This window comes from Stegastes partitus, unplaced genomic scaffold (assembly GCF_000690725.1).
Source record: "Stegastes partitus isolate 25-593 unplaced genomic scaffold, Stegastes_partitus-1.0.2 Scaffold124, whole genome shotgun sequence".
NCBI lineage: Eukaryota > Metazoa > Chordata > Actinopteri > Pomacentridae > Stegastes > Stegastes partitus.
Window position 1 is genome coordinate 275504 of NW_007577855.1, and position 16226 is coordinate 291729.

The following is a 16226-nucleotide window of genomic DNA, read 5'->3' on the forward strand; positions in this document are numbered from 1 at the left end:
AGCCACCACATAGTTGTTTTCTCCCGGTTTTTGTCACAGTTTTTGAGCCGAGCTGTAACATTTGACACGTATGGATTTTTTGCCAAAGTAAAAAGGATAAAGATGGATAGATGTGTTGTTGTATTATGGTCCTCTTTTTGCCTTTACTGCCTCCAGTACGGCACAATTAGATGTCTTTTATTCATGTTTCTAATTGTGATGCTAATCCGTAATGTAACATTCAATCACAATGTCAATCAATTACATTTTCTTTTAACACCACTGGATATAAAGTATAGCTAGATTGAAGTTTGATGATTAGAAATATAGAGGATTTCTTTGTCACTTTTCAGTTTGAGCTTGGATAAGACGATCTTGGACTTTTCGAAAACACTGACCATAATGTGAGGTTGTTTGGGAACTGAGTTCAGGCATGATTGATGGATTTGGTTGATCTCTTTGTGAATCTAAGTTAGGATAAGCTGATCGTCTAGTTTTGTAGATACTGGCTGTTAGAAGTTGGCTAAATAGAAGTCCCATTGGATTACTGCACTTATCTAACCTCTGGGCTACTTACAGGTTTAAACAAAGGCTTCCATACACTTGCCGTACTTACATATTTTGTCATATTTCAAAAAGACTTTCTGTTAGATGTGGATACATTTCATATTTACATCAAAGAAAATGAATACAAACCCGGAGCTACGGAAAACACGGTGCACTGATCTTTGTTTCTATCAAATTACCTGCTTTTCCATGAGTTATTCATTGGCCAGCTGCACAGAGAAATCATTGTTTATCTAAATTATTCGTACAGCAGGACGTATGTTCCTGTGTCTAATGGATTCTCCCGCTTGTACACATAAATATAAATGTACATTCATTGTGCATATAGTTTGCACTGATATAACACAATGCATTTTTCATGATGGAAACGGTTCCGCAAGAAGACAATGAATAAGTTTGTATGATAATGTCCACTGATTACATGTAATAAAAATGGTGCATATTTAAAATAACCGTCAGACCTGCAGAGAACATGTCGGCGCTGTGGGCTCGTTGCTGACAGAGCAAACTGCACCAGATGGGGCGTAAGTTTGCAGTCCGTTGGGTAAAAGCACAAGCCCTTTTATCTATCACATGCTGTCTAGTTGACTCGCCATCTGGTAGCATACCTCTGATGGAGCTACTGGCTGACCACGGAGGAATGGTGTTGCGTCGCTGGTAGAAAAGGATGTAAGCCCCTCTGGTGCACACTTCCTCGTCTGGCACCAGGTCCACGCTGCTGTCATCGTAGCTGTACCACTGGCCGTCCACGGAGTTCCTGCAGTAAGCTGGAGGAAAGCATATAAGCAGGAGACGCCTCAAAAGGTGGGACTTGTGTGATGGCAACAAGCTAAATAACAAGGTTTTTATCATTATCAGCATATTGCATGAACACAATCAAACAAATACGATACAAAACAGCCACACATTTGAACCCAGGTTGCATTTTCTTTTACTGCAACAAGCGCACCGAACAAAGTTTATTTTTCTCAACTTAATAAAGCAGCAAAGCCCCACTATAGCCAACTCCCTGAAACATGGAGGGCTTCTCCATGGATAAATAATGCCGCCGCGAGTCCTCATGCCAGCTACGACTCCTTATCTTCAAAGCTCTGCAACATGACAGAATAAGCAACAACAAAAAAAGCAGTGGATTGTCAAATCTACTCATAGCGGATGTTGTTTTCATCCCTGCTCTAGAGTTTGTACAATGGCGTCTGTTCATTGCACTCCTGCTCCCAAGCTATAGTGCACGAGGCTCCCACTTTCACCTCCTCCACATCATAAAAGACCCGCAGACAGGATGCAGCTGAGCAAAGAAGCTGTCATGGTGACGGCTGCTGCTTCCTCCTCATCCCCTGCCGTCTCTGGTTTTTGATACGTGTTGGCCTCAGTGCTGTTTCTTCTCCAACTATCCCCTGCAGCTACAGACATGGCTTCACTTTGCCTGTGAGTTTCCCCATCCTGCACTTATCTGAAGTTATCATCTATATGCTCGGTGATGTCCCCCAAAAGCTAAAGGAATGTCTTAATCATAACCGTTTGGGTGAAATGTGGTTTATATTTATTGGGCAGTTTACTCAAGAGAGAATGTGAGATGGTGGGAGGAAACATCACTTCTAAAAATAACAATAATGATGTCAAAACACCAGTAAGAGAAAAATTAGTGTGACATGTGACCATGGCTCATCCAAAACTTGTTAATTCCCAATAGAAGCTAAATGTTGTCTGACTTCTAAGCTGACATTATATGAAGATCAATCAGGGATAGGACTGAGTAGTGACTGTTTTTTTGAAAATGTGTGGATTATGCCAGATACATCTGATGTTATGTACTGTCCTCTGCATTAAGATGCTGTTCACAAAAGCTCATACATGTATAAATAATGTTAAGCCCGAAATCCGACCGCTGTCTGCTCTATAGTGCATCAGAGCAATGATGAGCGGCACATCATTAATGGCAAAAAAAAAGGAAAGAAAAAGAAAAAAGAAACCACCTAAAGCCAGTGTTTGATTAGTGCAATTTGGGATACAATAGAAGCATAGCAATGCACCATGGGAGGCCCATTCTGAGGAAATGAAAATGAGGGATTTTACAAAACTGTAATTCTGATTATTTTGCAGCCCTTGCTTCAGTCATGCTAAAAGAATTTGCTAAATCCTACACATGTTAAAAATAATGGCCTGATGAACGGACACAGTCCCTGGTAAAAAATAGTAAAGATACATTAGATCAGGGGTGTCAATCTCAAAAACACAGTGGGCCAAAATTTAAAACCTGAACAAAGTCGCGGGCCAACATTCAACAAATGAACCTTTTAATATGGACTGAAACAAATTTTGCTTTAACATTGAACATGCAACAAGCAACGCTTATTACCATACATTATATATAACTTAATAGTGGAGGCATGCAAAATCAAATTATAAATAAAAAAACATATCAATGGCACAGTGACAGTGTGAAGTCGCTATGCCTACTGTCACAGAGGAGAGGGCTCCTGACCTGATTGACGTGCCAAAACAACAACAGGGCATTATGGGATTTGTAGTATTAGCGGTGAATGCGCCGTACAGTATAATACCGGGGGCAGCTCTAGTAGTCATTTGGTATTGTCTCGCGGGCCAAATATAATTACTAATCGGGCCAAATTTGGCCCGCGGGCCAGAGTTTGACACCCCTGCATTAGGTGGTATGAAATGAAAAAAAAGAGTAAACACATGCTCATCATGTATGGATGAATTCAACACGTTAGTTCATTCAGCTCATATGATAATGTATCACATCACCCCGCTCCGTACCAGTATAATGTCCTCCGTGCATTCCTCCGTGGTGGTTGCACACAGCGTAGAGGTCGTACAGGTAGTCGTGGGGCAGGATCATGTCAGCAGATTGGTGGTGTTGGCCTGAGGGCTGCTTCCAGGAGGGCTGGGACGGCCCCATGTTCACGTTCCTCATACTCTGACTTCTCTTCACGACGTGGGGAGCCATGTCCAGACCAGTCAGGGGGAAACGCACCAGGGTTGACAGCTTGTTCCGTCTCTCTCCCACCTGTTGCAACATTTTTTTTTATTCATATATACAGTCCACACAGTGTTGCTTAAGTTTTCACTTTTGCACACTTTACAGTGAATTTATATATTGAGTTGATTTTTAAATGGAAAAAATTCTTGCCCACAAATCTACACTTAACAAACCCTAACATCACAGTGGAAACATGTTTTTGCAGATGTCATAAAAATCAATCACTGAAATCTCAGTTCTCAGTCATTTACAAAAGTATTCAGGCACCTCAGCTTTGGATTGTTGGGTTCTCTGCTCAAATTTATAAGGTGCTATACAAATTAAATTGAATTGAATTGAACCGGCTGTGGTACAACAAACGTTTCCATCCTGTTTGCTTTTAAAAACCTTGACATAATTGTGTATGAGGTCCTACATTTCATACTGCAGGTCAGGACAAAAATCAAGCCGTGAAGTCAAAGGAACTCGCTGCGGACCTTCACAATAAAATTGCAGCAAGACACAGAGTATAAAGTTTTCTTCTAAATGTCTGAGTGTTCCCAGGAGGAGAGTGAAAACATCGGCCACTCTAATAAGAGCTTAAGAAATCCTCTGCAGAGATGGAACAACAGAACAGAGTCGGGCCTTTATGGTAGAGCGACTAAAAGGTTGCCACAAGAGTAAAGCAGTACAATACAGCACACTTGAAGCTGTCAAATCAAAATAAAAGGACACTGGGATGCATGACGACTCAGGACTCGGGGATGACAAGTCATTGTGTTTGCCCTTTGCCATGACTCCAGGCACCTTATCTGAAGAACACCAGACACCACTCATCTGCTTATAACCTCCCTATAAGAAAGCACAGTGGCGGCAGCATCATGGGAGGCAGGTCGAGAAAAGTTTCAGTCAAACTCAAGAAAACCTCCAGAGTGCGCTGAGCTTCGACTGGAATGCTGATTCACCTTTCAGCAGGACAGTGAAAGACATACAACATGGCCTCAGGAACCGGCTGGCCTTAAATGGCCCGGTCAAAGCCCAGTGAGGCCCAGATGACTGAATTTAGTTTCTTTTACTTTTTGCACACTATACTGCGTGGAAAAATGAAAGGTGTGTTTCTGAAAAGATTTTACAGGATGTGCAGGCAAAACCCCCGACAAAAAAAACACTTATTTGTAAATCCAAAAGGAGCAGATCTCACTGGAGAAAGGGTTTAACACTGAGCTGATTAAACAGCCATCAAGTTAATGATCAATAATAGCTGGAAATACATCGGTAAATGAAGACTAATCAGACAAGGTAGAAAACAAGATGAAACTTTCATTCATTTTCAGGTTCAATCTTGTTGATGTTGCAGCAAGATTTCAGCTTTTAAATGCATCACAAAAAGATTAAACAAGCATCAGCCTTTGACTCGAGATGCTCTCCTGGGTGTGACGACATCTGATTACTTCTAACAAAGTTTTAAGCTACCATGAGACATCCAGCAGTATTTCTTTTCATTTAATTTAATTGTTTTTGCAGAATGTGATTCAGTACGGACTTTTAAATTCAAATGATTTTTCACAATTGAAGACCCGGTGCTTCTTCTGCTATTCTGAGACTTGTGGATTTTCAAGCTGGCCCCCCCTGACATTAGAAATTGTTTTTGTGCACATCACTGGCTTTGGTCTCTTATGCAAAACTGATCCTTGGCATAGACTTCACCAGAGTCACCGCCTGAATTCTAATGCAGAGATTGAGAAAAGCGACATTGGGGAGAGGGGAGAAGCCACGGCTTGAAACAGGAGTTTGCAGGAAGGTGTCAGATGTGATGAGGTGATGGCTGGGGTTTAACTCCTGGGGCCTCTGTGAGCCAAGGACTCTACATGATGCCACCTGCTTGTGAGACCTTCATCAGTGAGGGGCAGAAAAGTGCCAGTTAATCAGTAGATAATCACAGCAGCTTAGCTGGACTCAAACCTTGCTGCAAGAAATGGTTTTTGGTACGTGTAGTGTCGTTTAAAGAAGCCAGTCGCTGTCATAGACTGTATAAAAGATGGACGTAGCTACCGTGACGTCACCCGTTGGTTTCTGCACTGAGAAAATGAAGCCAGGGTTTTGCTACTTCCTGGTTGACATCTTGGATTTTTGGAGCCAGTGACGCAAAATCGTCGGAGGGGGGCGGAGCCATAGGAGCAGCGATTGGTCAGACGGATTGAGAGGCGGGTCCTCTCTGCCCGCCCACATTTACCGCCTTCTGCTCGCTTCATCATCGCTGCCGACTGTCAATCAAACCAGCCACGCCCCTTGCCCCGCAAAATGTTGACGATTTTTTTAAAATTCAGTATTGATTTATTTTCAGATTGACCACCTGATCTCTGGACTTGACCATGGAAACTAATTTTAAAAAATATCCTGAGCTGGAGGAATGCAGTATTTCATGATCTGTGATCACTTCTTTTCCAAGTCAAGTCTATGGGAGCCAGGACTTTTTGGAGCCAGCAGCTAGGGGATGTAGTGATATAGCAGGTTTTTGACACTTCCGGGTTGGCTTCATTTTTCGGGGCCAATTGCTACATCCATCTTTTATACAGTCTACGGTCACTGTGCACCAGTGGGAGTGCTGGAGTCAGCCAGATAAAGCCGACAGCTGAGAAATACACTCTGGACTTGGCCAAGGTGAGCTGTGTCCTTAGACAGGGGCAAATGATTAAATGATCAGCAACTCAAACAACAGCCCACAAATAGGCTTCTTTAACAGTCATCCTACAGACTACGGTGCCCCCAGATCCAGGAGGTACAGTTTTGTATCTCATAGGTGCTTTACTCTAACATTCCAGTTATCCATGAATCTGTCAATCAATTTCTTCCCAAATGACTTCAGATCATGTGACTGGTGGACCCCGTTCAAAAGCACCCAATTTGGACTGTGCAGTTTCAACAGATGGAACTATTTATTAAGTTTGCCATGGGTCCTAATTCAGAGCATCACTCATTATTGATGGGGACGGGGCATTCTGTCAATCATTTTGAGCAAGTACTCTAACGTCAAAAGCAGAAAGATGATATGTGATCTTATTATAAAGTGTTATAGAGTGTTTACGTTTGAGTGCATCATGTTTATGACTGAGCAACATGTTTTTGGCTGTGATAAATCTTGAATATATTAATTTTGAATGATATTAGTACTGTTTTTTGTTGTTGTTTTTAGGCAGCAGCAAAAAGATTTTCGTGTTTCGTGTGGACGTTTGAGACAAAGATGTAAAACGCAGTTAATGTTGACTTGAAAGAACTGAAAACAAAGTAGGACAAAAGCGAATTCTGTACGATTAAAAACAAACCTTCATTTTAAAGAAGGAGACGTTCTGTGAAAGGAAGCTCAAACCTCCAGTTGTCAGGGATTTTTTGGGTTTGTTTTTGTCTTTAGAAAGTCTTGTTGTGAGCACTAAAAATGAAATAAAACTCTTTTCGCAGACTGACAAGTACTCTGCGTAACAAGTACGCTGAACTTTACGAGTGAAACCTGCGGTGAATTATGGGTGACCTTCAGCAGAATGTGTGGAGCAATTAAGCAGCAAGAACTGCGATTGTTAATCACCCGACATTTTTCAAGGACATTTTGTTTCAAGCGCACAGACAGAGAAAAGGAATTAAATGTTCATTTTACTTCTGCTCCCAGCCAAGAAGTTGTAGGAGAACTGAGTGTCCTTGATTGGATTAAAGACTATTGTTTTACTATTTCCTAATTTTCATAGTTGTTTTGCAAATTCTTTGACCTTTGTGAAGGAAAAAATTACTTTCCTGGCTTGGAGTTCATCCTTTAGAGAAGACACTGAACCCTGATCGACCTCCTTAGGTGAAGTTAGTGCTTGTAGCAGGTGTGAGCTCACATTTGTGACCTCAGACAGGCTCTGCCAGCACCTCTCAAAGCCAGATTATACCCAGGTGCCGACTTATGTTTGTTTTCCTTTCACCCATAAATCTGGATGTGGCTCCCACTGAAGGAGGATACAAGACTAAAGGTGTGAGAGGGATCTGATGCTGGCTTTGCAGGCTTGATCTACTGTTAGTGTCACTTCTCCTGATATATCAGTAAACCTTATTTCAACCTCAGTCATCTGAGTCTCTGGTGTTCCTCATCCGACATCAGCCTCTTCCAGAATTGTGTTTTCTGCTTTGTTTTATTTAGCTGAGGTTGTGCAGAGACTTCACATCATAAGTTCTTGTTAAAAAAAAGAGGTTGCAGAGTTCAGAGACTCGGCTTGATTAAATAAACATTAAATAAAAGAATAAATTTCATAACGATTCATTACTTTGTTTGTGTTTTGTGCTCCTATTGACATTCAAATGAAATTCTTCTTCTTCATTTTTATTATTATTATTATTTGCCCCCTGTCTTGTCAACATGCTGTAGAGCTTCATTAAATTCAGTCAGAATTAATCCTGTCAGAGTTTATGGGAATATAGCAGAAATGTTGAAGTACCAACGTAGCTCACAAGTTGTTTCCATTGTGTTGCAAAAGGACACAGCGGGCAGCGGTGTGGACGTTTGACCGTGACAGGCATACGAAGAGATACTCATGAAAGTTTGTGCCACAGAGTGAGACGGTTGGCCCCTATATCCGCAGGTAATTTATTTATATATTGTTGTTTACTTCACACAGCATATATTTACTGAAGGAGAAAAATCTAAAAGCTCATTTCCATCTGCCGTCCTCGCCCTCTGGGAACCGCGGCGGCTTGTGCAAAACTCCACCAACAGTAAGTTGAGATATTTCACAGGAAGTTGTTTTTAAAGTTGGTGGCACTGTAGGAAAAGTCAAATAGAGTTGACCTGGCTGATAAAACACGATGTCTCAGCAATAAACGCCTCATCAAATCGAATGTTGGACAGTTTGACGCCAGCTGTTAAAGCACATAAAAATGCTGCATGGTGTTCCTTTCCTGGCTCACAGACAGCCCATTGTATTCCTCGATAATAGAGCGTGGTGCTCTCCACTGCTCACCCCGTGGCGTCTGTGCGTCTCCAGCTGTGAAAGACGATGCTGATGCGTTGGTGGGTAATTGGGTGCTCTTGTGAGATGAGATGAACTTTGCGGTCAAAAGAAAAATAAATAAAAAAATCTTTTCTGGGCCTCGCTCTTGACTGCAGGACTCGTGTGTCTCCACTGCTACCATCCAAACGCTGAACTTCTGGCATCTTATAGTTGGCATCAGCGCACTTGAGATCATTCCTTTAGCCTTATTCTTTCAACGTTTACCATGTTTTAATGATCAATAATGTTCAGTGTCTGCTATAATAAAACGTTTTATCGGGATAAGTTGTTCCAGTCATCTCACCCAGTCCTATCACGAACAACATTTCATTGAACTCTGTCCAACATTTACTGTGATACTTCAATTAGACACTTCAGAGCTAAAGCACCGAACTCATCCCAACCAGATGAGGCAGGTGGCCACCCTCCATGAGCCTGGTTCTGTCTGAGGCTTTTCTTTTTTTTGGTCCGTCCTGGTAAAGAGAAGGTTTTTTTTGTTCCTTCCCACTGTATTCAAGGTTTTGCTTAACAGCAATCCGAAGAAAATTTTGGATTTGTTTGTTTTCTCTGTTGGAAATTTGTAAGGTCTTCGCTTAACCATGTGAAGTGCTGTGAGATGACATACGAGGTGTGTCAGAAAAGTTCCAGGACTGGTAGCACAAAAGATATATTTCAAATCCAAACTACAAGCTTTCCCTTTCGAAGTAATCCTCCTGGAAGGATTATTCCAAGATCCTCCATCGTCACAGCCATCTTGATGTCGTCCACGTCTTCAAAACGGGTCCCCTTGACGACCCCCTTGAGCCTAGGGAAGAGGAAACAATCCCACAGAGCCAGGTGGGGTGAGTAGGGAGGTTGCTCCAGCACGGAGATGTTCTTCTCAGCCAGGAACTGTGGGTATCGTGAGTAGACGCGTTGTCATGGTGAAGCAGCCACGACTTGTCCTGCCACAACTCTCGCCTCTTCTGAACGAAGCAAACGCCACAGGATCTCTTTGTAGACGTGCTGGCGATTACTTTGGGTTTGAAATATATCCTTTGTGACACCAGTCCTGGAACTTTTCTGAGACTCCTCCTATGTTGTGAATTGGCGCCGTATAAATAAAACTGAACTGAACGAACTCATGGCTAGACGGTTAAAAATATTTGCAGTCTCACAAATGTGCACGAACAGACGTCTTTGAAATCCCAACCTTCATCGCCGCCGTCAATTAAGCGTTTTTCCGAACATCCAACAAGATCTTTCTGAAGCTGTCTCAGCACCAATTTGCAGTTTAATAAAACTCCTATGAATCACTCTAAAAACTCTTTCATGCTGCGTGAAAAGAGTGGAAGCTCACTCAAACATTGAACATTGTTAACGACCTCAAAAGCTGCTTTGAATTAGTACAAAATTGGGTAATATCCGAACAACCCAACCTCTCACACTGAAAATAACATTATTATTGCAAGATGGTGCACCTTTGAATCATGTACCAATTAGTTTTGTTGTGTGTGAACAGAATCAGGTGATGTGCTTTTGTTACATATAGTATTTGATCAACTGTTAATAGAAAAAAAACTGATTAGGACAGAAGGCCGCCTACCTGTCGGAAGCGCTTGAGATGGAGGATCAATATGTCGGGCAGCGTCCACAGGCTCATCTTCACCATCCCCTGCTGGAGCTGCTTACAGTGGGGACACTTCCAGGCGTCGTCTGGGGCGAGCTGAGGGGAGTCAAACAACGACACGGTTACGCAAATAGCATTTAATTTGTTTAAACACATCATTCAGCGCGACTCTTAATACCATAGAAGGTGGTGATAATCTGTTTCACATTAGCTCTGTGCCAATCAAAACGCTGTTGAAGGTCGAAACACGTCTTTTTCTTTAGCATAAAAAAAAAAACTACCTGATTAAATGAAAGCTTTTCAATATATCTCCTGCCCTTTTTTCTGCTTATTAGTCGCCGAAAATTCTTTTCCTCTTTTTTCTCTTCTGCTTTTTTCATCTTCATAAAAGCACCTTAAGTCGAGAAGAAATATTCTTGTACGAGATATAATTCTTCAATACTTCGGCAGGAGAGAATGCATCAAAAGCAAAGTGAAATGCCAGTTTTGAAGACCCACGCTGCAGACCGAGGCAACGTGAGGATAGGAGTGAAAGTGTCAGTGGTAGCTATTATTCCGACACAAGAAAAATGCCTTTAGTTTGGGTTTTGAGCTGCATGGAGGAGCAGTGAGGAGCTTAAAAATGAATCTTCTAATATTAATGCCAGTAGCAGCTCTGTTAAAACAAAACCCTGCTGTTATTAGTTGTCCATTAAACTACACCGGTCTCACAGCTAATCATGGCAAAATTAATCGTTCATTGTTGATACGGTTACAAACATTTCTTTTTTTAAACCACTGCCCCCTTTTCAGAACACCAGGCCTCTTTCACTGAAGCGGACCACACGGCGCTCAGGAAATGAATTTGCCTGCTTTCACTCCGTCGTGACATAAAACGCAATTAGGCAGGAGAAATAAAATATGTTACTTAAAATACGTCCTGTTTTTGAGAACCAAAGTGACACTTTTGGCGAGCATCGGCGCCGCTTCCTGCTCCTCTTCTGCACTAATAACGGAAATTGGTACCGGCTGTGTTATGTTCACCCGGGAGAGAAGCGATGGTTGAATACAGACGCCAGCTGTGATCTGAGCAGTGTGCCGTGAATGTGGGCACATTGGTGAGGCTATCTTTTATGAGAACATGCTTGAGGACATTTTCCCTCACTCTTTGACACACGGACTTCACAACCGCGGGGGGACGTGGGCGTCCAAAAAAAAACGACTCTGGAGAAGGTGGCTGATTGAACGGCCGTCCAAGCAGTCGCAGCAAATCCTTCAAGAGAGAACAAAGTCTGTGGAGAAGTTTACGAAGCAGTCAACAAATCTGAGGTGTGGGATGATATTGAATGGGGTTGAAATGTGTCCGTCGGCTCGCCCACAACTTTTAAAAATCCACTTTCTTCTCTTTGACTTTGTTAAAAGCTACAGTATCACCAACACCATCCATACTGTCTCTAAACTTCTAGAAAGGCCGTTTGACGCAGGTGGTTTCGTCGATTCCTGAATCTTCCTGTGTGTCGTCGTGATCGTCGCCAACCTAAAGGCTTTTCTTCACAGCTGAGCTTCTGCACACAGACTCACAGTTTCTCCAGTGAAGTAATTAGGAACAATCATGGTGATTCCAGCAATCGAATAACTGTTGATTTACGGGCCTGGAGTCTTTCTTTCCTTTTCTTTTACTGTTTAAAGGAGAAACGCAGGGAAGAAATCAGAGGAAGTGGAAATGCTTTTTGTGAGAAGACAACGTTTGCAATTAAATGTCATCTGAAGAGACAAAGCGTTGCTGGAGTTCGTGTTGTTAGGGATTCATTAAAATAACACAAAAACGGTTATTATTATTATTACTATGAGTTGAAAACGTCCCACAACAACACCGCACGTTCCTCTCAAACAAAGCAGACAATGACAAGCATTCAACATATATTAAAGATCCATCAAATCGAATTTAAAATAGTTTCTACACGGCAGCTAAGCAAAGGTTGGATGTTTTTAATCAGCTGCCAAGCAGTAGATAACGTGTTGTTGTTTCATCGTAAACCAAGGACAGAAAAAGGTGTGAATGCTTTTGTGTGGAGCTCAATACTACAGGCTGCAGTGTGTGAATACAGGATCGCAACATACAGTAAAAAGAAAAACCTGAAAAGAGATTTCCTGTAAGTCTTTTATAGCAACAAAATGCATTTGCTAAGCATCTGAATGTGCATTTAATTGGGGTCTGAGTACTGAGAGTGTAAGGATTGGACACCTTCTGATTCTTAAAATTATTAAGGCATTATTATTAATATATATATATAAATATATTATTAACGCATTTCAGAAGCCTAAACATGCTCAAAATCGCATTGCAATTTACATCTGAACTGGTGGGCTGCAGGGTGGCGCAGTTGGTAGCACTGTTGCCTCGCAGCAAGAAGGTTGCCGGTTCTCGTCCCGGTGAGGACACCCGGGATCTTTCTGTGTGGAGTTTGCATGTTCTCCCCATGCAGCGTGGGTTCTCTCCGGGTTCTCCAGCTTCCTCCCACACAGTCCAAAAACATGTTGAGGTTAATTGGTGATTCTAAATTGTCTGTAGGTGTGAATGTGAGTGTGCTTGGTTGTCTGTCTCTAAGTGTAGCCCTGTGATAGACTGGTGACCTGTCCAGGGTGTCTCCTGCCTTCACCCTGAGTCAGCTGGGATAGACTCCAGCCCCCCATGACCCTAGTGAGGATTGAGCGGTGTATAGATGATGGATGGATCTGAACTGGCGAAAAATGTCCTATTTTAGGGGACTTGGGCATGTGAGAGGTGAAATGGCTCCATAGCGCCCCCTAGAAAACATCAACGCAGTACCGCCGGAAGTATGTTTCACCTAGATCTACGAAACTTACACGTATCATGTTAGGATGCACAATAAAGTCTAGCAGCCCAGACCCTGAACCCAACTGGAAGTCTGCCATTTTGAACAAATGGTGAGATTTTTGGCGATTTTTGCTCATTTACGGCCATTTTTAAACATCCCTTTCCTCCTTCAGCGAAATTGCCACAGACCTCAAAATTTGCCAGGGCGTACAAAAGGGCTTGGTGATTGAAAATTATCATAATTATCAAGGGCATGGAAACGGTGGAAGTGCTGTCTAATTGGCCTGTGTGTGCTCCCGTCTGCCTGAAACTTTAAACGTTTAATCAGAGTCCTGGCCAGAGCAGGTTCCTGCCATTGAGGACCCGTCGCTGCTTACAGCTTCAATTTATCTTTTATTTCTAACTAGTAGCCTCAGAAATAAACTTGTAGCTTGATGTTATGAAATCAAAACAAAATCTGATATTCATTTTTCACCATTGTTGTCAGTTCTGGTCAAATGTTCTTTCACAGAAACCTTCTGCACAGTCGCTGTTAATAGAAACTGAAAAAGGTTAAACTTTTTAATTTTTTATTTTTTTTAACCAGACTACAAAATGTGAAAAAGTATTTCATAAGCAAACACTGGAGCTCAGTGCTTTTCATCCTCGATTCCTAATAACACATTGAAAGGAGACCTAGTTGGCTTATCAATGGAGAAAGAAGTGCAGAGGAGAGAAAGCTTAAGTGTGTGTGATAATTAGGAGAATATTGGCAATAACAGAATAGACCAGACGTCATAAAGGCTGATACGTTTTGTCCTTGATGAACACGACAACAGGGCAACGGGTGGGGAGACAAAAGGCCATGAAGCAGAAGAAGAAAAGAAAAGGACCACTGATAGAAACTGTAGTTATCTAAATGGTGACTTAATATCTGCCCTGTACACTGGATACTGCTTTACAACTGTATGTTGTAATATAACAGCATCAGCACTGTGTTACCAGCGGCTTGCTGTTGGTGTTGTCAGTTTTATTTACGTAGAGCCAGATCGTAACATGTCACACCAAGCTTCTCTACATATAAAGTGAAGCCTTTATAGTGTTACAGAGGAAAAACACAACAACTCCTCCTTGTGCCAACCACGACGAATACACAGAAACTAGTCCTAACGAACTGTAAAATGCTGACACACACAACAAGCATGGATTACCAAAACTAACCAGAGCCCGACCATTCCAACTTTAGCTTTTGTACTGAGTTTTTGTGTCACATTTTTTTCCTGCAAATACTATCTTCTGCCTCTTTCTGCTTTAGATGAAAGCTTTAAGTGTGAGCCAGTAGGCTGCATAGACTGTATAAAAGATGGACGTAGCTGCCGTGTTTTGCTACTTCCTGGTTGACATCTTAGATTTTTGGGTCCAGTGACGCAAAAAATCGTTGGAGGGGGGCAGAGCCATAGGAGCAGTGATTGGTCAGTCGGATTGAGAGGCGGGCCCTCTCTGCCCGCCCACATTTACCGCCTTCTGCTCGCTTCGCTGCCGACTGTCAATCAAGCCAGCCACGCCCCTTGCCCCGCAAAATGTTGATGATTTTTAAAAAATTTAGTATTGATTTATTTTCAGATTGACCACCTGATCTCTGGATTTGACCATGAAAACTAATTTAAAAAAAATCCTGAGCTGGAGGAATGCGGTATTTCGTGATCTGCGATCACTTCTTTTCCAATTCCAGTCTATGGGAGCCAGGGCTTTTTGGAGCTAGCAGCTAGTGGACGTAGTGATATTGCAGGTTTTGGCTTCATTTTTTGGGGCCGGTTGCTCCGTCCATCTTTTATACAGTCTATGGTAGGCTATACTGTATTTGAGGACCCCAGCATGCACATTTAAACTTTCAGCAGTATTGATATAAATCACATTACTTAAACAGATTCATAGATGCTTGAGGCACATTGAAGTGCTGCTCAGTAATAATGACAATATAAAAAACGCACCCTTGAGCTGGTGAGTGGGTTTTTACCCATACAGCGTGGCTTGTATTGTTTTAACCTTGTCAATTTGTCTGTATGTGTGTGGGTGTTCCAATGTGAGGTTCTGGAGACATCTACTGTGTCGGGAACGGCCTCAGTGGGTGGATTGTCCGCACTTTGGCTCGCAATAAGTACCATCAAAAGTCTGTAATTTATAGAACAGCCGCCTCTTTCTAAACACACAGATGCAGATTTTTTTGACAACAGTCCTCACTTATCTTCCTTTCTGGTTTTAAAAAAGTGGAACAAAGAAGCTCTTGCCAAGACAAGAGGCAACTCCAGATCTCTATTCACCCAACACAAGTTAAATAATTGTGTTTTGTCCAACTAATACGACTCAAACATATATTTTTTACAAACTTAAATCACTGTTTGCTGGACGATGCTCCAAGTTTCAGGCACTAAAAGTAAAAGGATGTGTGCTTTCAAATGTAATTATGAAAAAAAGCTTGAATTTATCATTAAACTTTATCCAAATTGCTGTAAATTCACAACAAAACAATCAAACCAGCATTAAGTGTGAAATATGTCTGCCATTTAATCAGCACCAATTCTGCCAGGTACACTCTGAGACAGTTTTTCAAGGTACATGGCATTTAGATAACTGTAATTGTGGCGTCTGCCATTAGGGCTTTTATGGGGCGTTGAAAAATCGGTAAAAGTTGTCAGCTAACAACATTTCCAGACTTTGACAAATTCTCTTTTGTTCCTGCAGTAACTCTCAACAAACTTTATCAAAGCAAAAAGTGCATCCGACCAATTTCCACCATCTGAAATGTCATCAAATTATAACTTAATGAGAAGAGTGGAAGTCCTGACAAGATGTTGAAGTACAAGAAAACCTTCAGGTGAAGCTGCACGTTGGCAAAACCACATAAGACCGCAAAGGAGGTGCAGGATGGTTTGGACATAGTTAATAAAGATACCCAGAGGGTGACCAGGGCAAAGCCGCTGCACCGCTGGGAGGTTAAGGTCCCAAGTGGCTGGACGAGACAGAGTACTACAATACAGACACCCTGCATGGACATCAAGGGCTGCTCATCACCCCCCAGGAGTACTTTACTTAGATGGAGGTGGTGATGGACACTGGGTCAAAGTTGTTTTTAGACCATTTCTCAAAGGCAATCACTGGTCTACGCCACTACTGGGCTCAAGCAGACTAGCCCACCTCAGGTGACCTGCACAGCAGCCATGGGAGAGCAACACAGGGCGAGAGGGCACCATTGTTAGTGGATATGACAAGATG

The 16226-nt window shown here is 42.1% G+C and overlaps 1 protein-coding gene across 1 annotated transcript in view; it reads right to left on the reverse strand.

The window, feature by feature from the left end:
* usp43a (ubiquitin specific peptidase 43a) overlaps window positions 1-16226 on the reverse strand; it is a 159807-nt gene that overhangs the window by 14620 nt on the left and 128961 nt on the right. Inside the window, exons 12-14 of the mRNA XM_008278480.1 lie at window positions 10133-10252; window positions 3328-3577; window positions 1155-1313 (exon numbers count right to left, since the gene is read on the reverse strand). Coding sequence (XP_008276702.1) covers window positions 1155-1313; window positions 3328-3577; window positions 10133-10252 — 529 coding nt within the window. The remainder of the gene's footprint in view (window positions 1-1154; window positions 1314-3327; window positions 3578-10132; window positions 10253-16226) is intronic.